This window comes from Eurypyga helias, unplaced genomic scaffold (assembly GCF_000690775.1).
Source record: "Eurypyga helias isolate BGI_N326 unplaced genomic scaffold, ASM69077v1 scaffold17605, whole genome shotgun sequence".
NCBI classification, from domain to species: domain Eukaryota; kingdom Metazoa; phylum Chordata; class Aves; order Eurypygiformes; family Eurypygidae; genus Eurypyga; species Eurypyga helias.
The window spans coordinates 836-10,704 of record NW_010253558.1 but is presented as its reverse complement, the minus strand read 5'-3'; the positions used below and the strand labels follow the sequence as shown (position 1 = coordinate 10,704).

General features: G+C 51.2%; 1 protein-coding gene across 1 annotated transcript; it reads right to left on the bottom strand.

Moving 5' to 3' along the window:
• Positions 1-893: 893 nt before the first annotated feature.
• On the bottom strand, positions 894-9,067 carry LRRC20 (leucine rich repeat containing 20). Its single transcript, XM_010152708.1, has 5 exons — positions 8,986-9,067; positions 7,792-7,941; positions 6,002-6,169; positions 2,970-3,050; positions 894-1,045 (listed from the first exon to the last, which is right to left on the bottom strand). Exons 1-5 carry the CDS (start codon positions 9,065-9,067, stop codon positions 894-896), a joined length of 633 nt encoding a protein of 210 aa, XP_010151010.1.
• Positions 9,068-9,869: the final 802 nt, after the last annotated feature.

The following is a 9,869-nucleotide window of genomic DNA, read 5'->3' as shown; positions in this document are numbered from 1 at the left end:
ACAGCATTTTGAGATAACAGCAGTGATTTCTCCCAGGCATTTTTTTTGCAGGCAGCTGGCCGCCAAGGGACACTAGCGGTGGCCTCCCTGCCACCAAAGAGCTATCCTTCCTGGGCTGCATCCCGAGCCCATCAGCCCATTTCCTCCTTGGAAAGAACACGGCATGACTTGCAGACCCACACCACCTAAGAGGTGGGTGCACGCTTCTTGGGACAGCCGTGGGGTCGGCAGCATGTGAGGACCTGCTCCCATCAGGTTGCTTTCCATGGTGTTTTTTTTGAAAAAAAAAAAAAAATTTCCCTGGGAAAATCCAGAGAAATACTGGGCAGAATCTAGCTGGAGGCATCAGCCTGAGCCGCAGCAAGCACCCGCAGGCATGTACAAAGGGGATTCTTTAAGGAGAAGACAACGGGTAACTCAAATTTAGCAAATAATAAAAAAACCCACACTTAACAGGAAAACATTTAATCAGGCATTTGGCACATTGCCATATCAGCAATTCCAGGGGGAACACTTACAGCCACAGGGATGATCCCCACTGTCCTGGCCTTGGACCAGGGCAGCAGGTGCTACCCAGGTGGAAGGGATGCGGCCAAGCATCCAACTCCCCCAGTTTTAGCCAAACCTGGTACCGCATGCATCCCAGCTCCGCTTCCGTCCCCAAGCACTGGCAAAACACAGAGCGGGAGATTCCCTGACTCGGGAGCTGGCAGAGCCATCCGTTTAGAGGAAGAACCCTGCTGCTCGCTTTTTTTTGAGGGACGGGTTGCCTTGCTGCAGGTTTGGAATATGAACAGCGGTGTAGCAGGGACTGACCTAAGCCAAACCACGCTCGCAGATGGACGCCCCTTGGGAGAGCTCGCCTGGCTCCGTGCAGGCACCCTGAGACCCTCTCAGGCTTCGGGGATGGGCTCCTCTGGTGACAGCAGCAGGTCGAAGGGGACGAGGGGCCGAACCAGCAGCCGCACCTCGGGGCTGACGGGGTTAGCCCGCAGGTTGAGGCTCCGCAGCGAAGTCATGGAGGCCAGCTTCTCCACCGGCACCTCTGCAAAGGAGAGCGCGGAGGTGAGCATCCCTCCCCGTGTGGCTGCTGGGGAATTCGGGGCAGCAGAGGGGATGAAAGCTGTGGCAAGATGGGAAGCCCAGAGCAAACCCGGCTCCTGCCAATCTCCCGGCTTTTATCAAACCAGAAACATTATCAAACATTAGATTACACGACTGCTCAAGCAAATGTCTTGGCAAGGTACAAACACCATGATATTAAATGAGGGCACTGCCCTCCGGTTGTCCTAGTCCCAGAAAAACCCCACTGGGGCGCTAAACTGGTATTCAAAGCCTTATTCCCTTACTTTATTCCGGGTGTTGCAATGCCCAGAAGCCCTCACCAGGCTAATGGGAGAGCACGTGCTCTTTGCCCTTGTTGGACAGGCTGCCAGATGGCTCTCAGCCACCACCAGGAACACTCCTATTTTGCAATTTCCATGAATTTGGGTGTTTTCCTTTAGAAAGAGTTGCTAAAGAAAACCCTTTTCCCATTAAAAAAAAAGGTGCTGGTCTCACGGACCATCCCTATATGAATCCACTGAGACCAGAGGAACAAGACGGCTAGGCAAACCTTACCATTAAGATCATTAAAAGATGATAGATTTAGCTTTCTTTTTTTTTTTTCCTCTAAATCACATATTTCAGGCTTGAAAAGCCCACCTGCCCAAGTTTACCAAAAGAGTTCTTTAAATTTGGCCCCTAAAATGACAAGAGCCTTTGATATCCCCAGCTCTACTACCAATCCCTGGAGCAGAATTGCAGTGTTGTGATTATAGCTGGGTGGGTGATTACGTGATTTTTTTAAACCATGAACCATCCCTGGAGCAGAATTGCAGTGTTGTGATTATGGCTGGGTGGGTGATTATGTGATTTTTTTTTAAACCATGAATCTTTTTTTATGCTGGAAGAGAGACTCAAACACCTTGATGGCTTTTTTTTCTTTCCCCTCCAGAGAACAGTGCTATTTTCTGTAATACACATATTTCTTAGCAGCGTACCTCTCATCAGACTGAGCTTCACATGAGCAGAATTGCAGTGTTGTGATTATGGCTGGGTGGGTGATTATGTGATTTTTTTTTAAACCATGAATCTTTTTTTATGCTGGAAGAGAGACTCAAACACCTTGATGGCTTTTTTTTCTTTCCCCTCCAGAGAACAGTGCTATTTTCTGTAATACACATATTTCTTAGCAGCGTACCTCTCATCAGACTGAGCTTCACATGGATTTTTTGATACCTCTTCTTTACAGTGGATTTATTCACCGCCACACCTCCTGTATCATTTTGCATTTTTTTCCCCTTTATGCACAAAAATCAAAATTTTTTAAGACAGATTTGTCCTGTTTAATGATCTCCTAAGTCTATGCAGTGTGATAAACCCCCACTTTCCTTAAATTTAGGGAGTTAAGAAAGGGAGCAAGCCTTGCCCAGGGTGGGGACAGCCCAGCTCTGTAGATTAATTCGAGGTAAGGAGCAGTGACTCACCCCCGACACGCAGCAACAGGCAGGACACAGCGCAGCCTATAGCTATATGGCCTTCCCGTGGGAGCCATCAACTCCTCCATAAGCAACTTGAAGCATCACTTGCCAGCTCCCCAGTGGATAAGGCACTGAATTATTCATGCTGGCTTCACCAGTGAAGCAAAAATAGAGTGAAAAAGGTATTTTTCATAATTAAAGCAAACAGAAATATTCTCAGATCAGAATATGATCAAGAAGCGAGTGAAAAACCTAGCTCCTTCAGATGAAAGGGCTGCCGAGGTGTCCAAGGAGATAGATATGAAAGGGCTGCTGAGGCATCTGTGGAGCTGGGTAACAAGCACTAACAGCCCCAGAGGTCTCGTAGCCACGTACAGCTGCAAATTAAAGGGAGAAGGACCCTGCTCAGCTCAACGGAGCTTCTTGCCAGTCACATTTCAGCATTACCTGCATCCTTTGGTACCCACCAGCTCCTTCCAGCCTCTTCCAGACCCACTGGTAGAAACGCATTTTCTGGCTCCTCTGCAGCTATTAACTAGCTATTATTTTCCATGCCATTATCCCAAATTAAGAGTTGCTCGCTCTGATGCTCAGGAGCCACAGTTGCCCCCAGCAGCAACCTGCCCAGCCTTGCTAGTAGTCTCCAGCATCCCCCTTGCTGTCTCAACATCTACATTAAATCATTAATCAAGAAATAAGGGAAGGAGAAACTGAAGCTTCAGGCACCAAAAAAAACCCCAAAAACCTATGGACTTGGGAACTGAAATACTAATAAGATATTGCTCTAATTAGCAAGAAAACAGTTAAAAGCACTGACATTAATATATACATAATTAGCCTCCAGGGTTAAGAGCTCATTGAGATGAAAAGGACAGTTCATAGCACTAAGTGTCTCCTTTCAGAGCCCACAGACTCCAGGCAGACATTAATTAATCTCCTTTTATTCCCATTTCCCTCCAGCTGGAAAACATTACCTACTATCTTCCCTTCAGTGTGTCTTAGTAGGCAACTCAGCCCTCTTTCAGCAGGTACCTTTAAACTGGTTTGCAGCTCCTTCATCATTGCTGAGATGGCAGAGGAGGATATGGCTGCAGCAACACCAAAATCCAAACCATTTGTAACCTTCCCACTGCTGGCAAAAGTCCCAGGCCCTCCCCAAGCCCCATCTCCCACCCACAGTCTGTAGAGCATCCTGCTCTTTCCCACTGGGCTTTTATCCAGAGCGGGGTCTGCAGCCCATTATTGGGATAAGTGGGGCAACCTGGATTCCCAAATTATAAAAGGCAGCAAAATGCAGCCTCTGCACTGTTGGGGCAGCTCCTCCTGCTGCTGGGCTAGCTGGAGAGGTGTAGGTATTGCTACTGCTGGAGAACAGCAGCAGGATGAGCTTTCAGATTCCTCAACAGCTTCTCTAAGGATGTGCTAGCTGCTCTTCCTGAAACCCTTCCTGCTAAATCTGGGGTTTACAGCCAGCTGTAGCAGGTGTTGTGCATGTGTGTGAGGGGAGGGAAGAGAAAATGTCATCTTCTACAGCCTAGCCTAAGGTCTCCTGGGGTGAAATGTGTGTGAAGGGCTCAAATCCTATTTGGCTGTTAAGGAAAATCCAAATCTGTGCTGATTAAAGTCAAGCTGATGGGCCCTCCTCATCTTCTTGTAGGAGTAAAAGATGCGGAGATAAATAAAAGCTCATAAATAATACATGAAACTACCTTAGCATATAAAAATGCAAGCTTAAGTGCAGATAACTGATACCAAGGCTTGGCTGCAAGATCACAGGGAGCTTGGTCCTTGTGTTAGCTCAGCCTTGAAAGCTCAAGGGCAATCCTGGAGAATCCACCACAGTGCTAGAAGGCAAAACTGGGAATGAGATGCTTTTCCTTGGATGTGAAGGATTTGAGCAGCTGTGGATCTTGGGATGCTGTGGTCCCTGGGAAACCATTGTGTGAATGAGCCTAGGAGGTATTGGGAGAGGTAACTGGGAATGATGCAATTGTCATACCTTGTTTCCTTGGAAAAATGGGCTGCAACACCTCGGGCTTTCTAATCTCGACCTCTTCCCTTTCCACAAAATGGATAAAAGAGGCTAATCTTGCCTATTTCTGCAGCCAGACAGCATTGTGGTCCTTAATAAGATATGCCCCTGAAACATTTTAGCTTGAAACTGTTAATTTCTACGCTATCATTAGCTTTTCTGAGTCTGATAACAGCAGCTGAGGGCAGCCAGGTGGGAGGTGACCAAGCCTGGCAGCTGGGTTTTCTAGCTGCCCTCTCCCCCAGGATTAATCCAGCTGGGTCCAACCCTTGACCCATCCTTTTCTCCCTGCATTTAAGCGGGGGGGGAGAAAAAAGGCAACAAAAAGCTGTACCCCCTTCCCACAGCAGCCTGCTTGCACAAAATGGGTGGGAAAGATGAAGTTTGGAGACCTCAGCTCCCCCATGGAGTCCAATTGAAGTTGTCCAGTTAAGCTCAAAACGTGATGGAGGGAGCTAAGAGTGAGACAGCCGTCTCCAGGAGGCGGGAGGGGAAAAAGGGGGATAAGGAAAAAACCCCACATCTCTTGCTGGCTGTCATGGAAGTGTTATTTAATATCTTGTGTTTCTACACTCACGGCCAGGGAGCAGCTGCTGCTGCTGCCGAAACTCACGTCGCAGGGAGCAGCTTTCCCAGCAGCGGCAGCTGAAGCCATCCTAGCTAAAACAGCAAAATTGAGCGGACTGGATGTTTGCTTCCCTGGGGATCTGCGAGGGCTGTGCGATGCTCCAGCCTGGACCCTTGGAAAGCTCCCTCCTCAATAAATCCCCTTGTATCTACATGCAACAGCTGCCCCTTTTGCTGGGTTTTTGGAGACTCAGCTTTGCACATGAAAGATTTTTCCTGACTGCAGGGTCGGGGAACGCCTTGCCATCCCTTTAATTCCTTCTTTTGTTTGTAGGAGATTTTGTAGAGTTACGGCTCCTATTTGAAATGTTCAGGTGGGCTTGTGTCCTCGCTTTACCTGGCAGCCAACATCCCAGCCAGGCAGCCTTGGGGCTGGGCGAGGGGAGAGTGGCCGGGTCCTGCGGGCAGTTCTATTTTCTATTAAACCTGACGGTTTGGAGTCGCAGCTGGAGCTGCCCTTGAGAGCCATATCCCAGCGTGGTGGATAGGGCAGCTTGAATGGGCCTTGATTATTCTTTTTATCCCCTATGCCTGCAACAGCTTTACCCCAGGAGGCAACACAAGCATTAGCAGAGCTTCCTGAGCCGCTTGCTTCTACTTAGAAGTGTGCCTCTGACCCTCTCAAATTCCTGCTCCTTTTCCTGGATCATTAAGCCATCCCGCTGCCTGCCTGCATCCGCAGGGAATGGGAGACCATGAGCAAAGCTTCCAGCCAGCATCCCTCCCCGCCCAGGGACGTGGATTGGCATCAGCCCTGGGAAGTACGGTTGCACGGGGGTGATGCTCATCCTCGCTTCCAGTGGGAAAAGGTCCCCCTCACCTGTGATTTCATTCTCTTCCAGGTCGATGGTCTCCAGGGTGGCAACGGTGGCCAGGGGCTCGGGGAAACGCCGAAACCTGTTGCGGGAGAGGTTGATGGCCCGGAGGTGCAGCAGGGAGGTGACCTCCTCGGGCAGGCGGTGCAGGTAGTTGCCTGCCAGGTTGAGCTCTGCAGTTTGGAGAAGAGAGGTGGTGGGATGGGGGAAAAAAAGATAGGAAAATAATTAGTGCATGGCTTAATTTACAGCCTCTGCCCTCCAAGAGCTGCCAGCTCCAGCACTGGGATTCCACCTTCAAAAATGGGATTGTTTTTTTGCTCATCTCCATGATTTGCCATCGTACTTTTGCCTGCTGTGAATATAGCTTTTGGGAGCCACGTGTTTCTTGGCTTCCTCAGGCTTTCTTAATGAAACCCGTGCAGACTTTCACGAGCAGGGGCTGTAGAAATAAGCAATATTTCTTAGCGTATCAGTGCAATCCCCCCCCAGCCGTGGGCATTCGTCATGGTTAGTTTTCTATCTTCATGTGCCTAGATCCCTTCTGAGGGATAAACAGAATGGTGGAAGAAATGTATTTATATGCAAAAAAATCTGTTCTACAGAGCTTAACCTTCTCTGATTCTTTCCCCTCCCCCCACCAGATGAGCTCCTCTGGGGCCAGGAGCCGCATTCCTGTGTGAAAGGCCATTAGCCACGGGAATGGGAACCCAAATCCTGCTGTCCCAGCACCCTTCTCCAGTGACACAGGGCTTTCTGCTCTATAAATACCCATACAAACTGCCCTGCCCCTGCTAGTACCTGGTATTTATAGGTCCTGCCTTATTCAGGCAGGTGCAAGGCTGTCCCCAGCCCCTGCAACAGCACTGCTGAGGCCTGGCACATTCATCACCGGAGTGCTTTGTTCACTAGTGAATCAGAATCCTCGCTGGGAAAAGAGAATTTCTACCCTCCCACCCCCACTCTCAGGGTTCAACGTGCTGTCTGGAAAATGACAATTGATTTCCTTTGCTCAATGTGTTTCTTTCCCTCAGCCTAGGGGAGTTTTCACGGATGATGCTCGAGCTCCAGTACAACCCGGGAAGTCTCCCCAGGCATCCACCGCCGCAGTACGTTGTACGGGCAAAATATTTGCTTTTAAAAAGCTGCCGGAGCCCTGGGTGCTGCTGCAGGCAGGCAAAGCCCTGCTCTAGTCCCCAGGGTTCAAAGCCACGGCGCTGGACGTTCCGGACGCTGGCAGGACAGTGTTTTAGCAGATTAGCTTCTGGCTGCTTTTCCCCAGCTCCGCAGGGATGTGTTCCTATGGCACCAGCCATACGCTGATGACTGTCCCCATCTCCTAGGGTGGGCAACTATCACTGACGTTGCATGATGAGGTTTAATTAGCCAGCAGCAAGCCAATGTGTGTTCTGCAGCCTGAAATGCCCCATCTCTGCCATGCACCATTACACAGGCTGCTTTTCCTCTCCTCCTTCACCCCCCAGCCCCATCTTTGGAGGGAGCTGGAGGATGATGAGGAACCCTGAAGTGGCTAGAGGTGGCAGGGTGTGATTTTGGGAGGGCGGATGAGAGCAAAACCAGTGCTGCAAGGGCCAAAAAGGTTAAAGAAATATGGATTTGTTTGTTTTGGATGGGAACTGAACAAGTGTTTGAATGAGGTGTGAGCCCAGAGGAGCAAAAAAAACTGCAGTGGGGAAACCCTCTGGTCCTGGGTCCCCCCAGCCTGGGGAGGGGTCTTTGCCAGGTCCCAGGGGTTTGGGGGTGGCCGTTGCAAAGCGGTGGGGCTGTCCCTTACCTCTCAGCTGGCTGAAGGTGGTGACGAATCGGCTGGTGAGGGACTTGAGCTCGTTGTTTGCCAGGGAGATGCAGTGGATTCCCTCGGTGACGCTCCTCATGGCCTTGTAGATGCCGACGGGGAAGGCGATCAGCTTGCAGTTGGCCAGATCTGCCCCCAGAAAGACCCAGGCACCTTACGATGCACCCAAGCTGGGATAGAGCAATGCTTCCCATCTTGTTTCCCACCCCTTAATGCTGGATTTGCTGTCACCCGTGGATGCTGTGATGTCCCCTGCCACACCCTCCGCTGCCAGGGTCTTCGCAACCACCAGTAGGCTGTTCCCTTCACCGGCGTTAAGGTGTGTTCAACCCCAAATCGCGCTGAATTTACCTCCCTGCTGAAGTGTCCTTCTGCAAACCCTCAGCAGGCCTCTCCGTAACTTCAGCAATCCCCCTTCCCTACGGCCCTAACCCCCTGGGGAAGGCTGAGCGCCACAGGGATGCTTCCTCCACCGCTGATGGAGCAGGACTTCCCCTGGACATGCTCCTGGATGGATTTCTCATGGTGATGGACGCTTGCCCGCATGGCAAGCAGCGGGGGAGGGAAGAAGATTTGGCTGTGCTTCTGGCCCGTTGGCATTTTTGGGTCTGTTTTCCTCTCCTGGAAAGCATCAGCGGATGGAAACCCTGCATCCCAGCCTCGTGGTGCCCACCCAGGCTCTGCCTCCTCCCCAAAGTCACAGTGGGGGCTGTGGAAGCTCCGTCCTCCTCCGCTTATAGTCTTGCTCAGGAGAATTCCGAGGGGCTGAGCGACGGGAGCTCTGACTCCCGGCATACGCTGGTTTGTACCCCACGGTCGGCATCCAGCATGAATAAAATATGAGCGACTTTCATCTCCCTCTTTGATGAACCGCGTGTGGGACTCGGATGTTAGGGGGAAATCACAGAAAACATAGAAAGCTGACAAGGCAATGCGGGGAGAGGTCTGCCTCCTGCCAGTGCTTGCAAGGAAGGATTTTATCCCTGGGATACATCCCATGGGATCATGTGCCATTGCTGGGAACCCACTCAAACTTTGGGGGAGCCTGAGAGCCCTTTGGTGAGCCTTTCTGGGGCTGGCAGCTTTCTTTTGGACCACGGCAGCAAAAAAATAGAGCCCTGCTCCCGGATACCCGAGCCTTCTCTGGGAGCCAAGCCGGAGCGCCGGGCTTACCCAGGGAATCCGTTTTGTTCTCCACTGTGTCGTTCACCTTCCTGGCCACCCGGGCCACCGCCTCGCCCATCCTCTTCTGCATGTGGGCACCCGGTCCCGCCGGGGACGTGCTTCGGCCGGGGGGATCCACAGCCGAGGGAGAAACCAACTGCTCCGGCCTCTCAGGAGAGGGATGCTAAAAATAACCAGCAGGATCACTGTTCCCAGGGGAGGGAGGAGGCTGTGCTGGGGCTGGCATACCCTCAGGGTATGAGGTTCCCAGCTTCCCAGGATAGTATGTTTGGGATATGGGGATGCATTCCCTTTCCTGGTGAGTTGAGGCCCAGGATTCCCAACTTTCCATGTAGGTACTTTGGAGTATGGGGATACATCCCCTTTCGCCGTGATCTGAGGATGGTGTAGCCCTTGGGGCCCAGGATTCCCAACTTTTTGTGTTGTTACTCTGGGATATGGGGATGCATTCTCTTTCCTGGTTTGGAATATGGGGGTGCATCCTATTTCTTGGTGATCTGGGGCTGGCATGGCCCTCAGAGCACAGAATTCCCAACTTTCTGGGTTGGTACTTTGAGATATGGGGGTGCATCCCCTTTCCCAGTGATTGAGGACTGGCGTGACCCTCAAGGCCTAGCATTCCCAACTTTTTGGTTTGGTACTTTGAGATATGAGGGTGGTGTAGCCCTCGGGGCACAGGATTTGCAACTTTCTGGGACGGTACTCTGGGATATGGGAGTGGTATAGCCCTCGGGGCACAGGATTCCCAGATTTCTGGGTTGGTACTTCGGGATATGGGGGTGGTGTAGCCCTCGGGGCACAGGATTCCCAACTTCCTGGGTTGGTGCTTTGCGATAAGGGACTACATCCTCTTTCCTGGTTTGGGATATAGG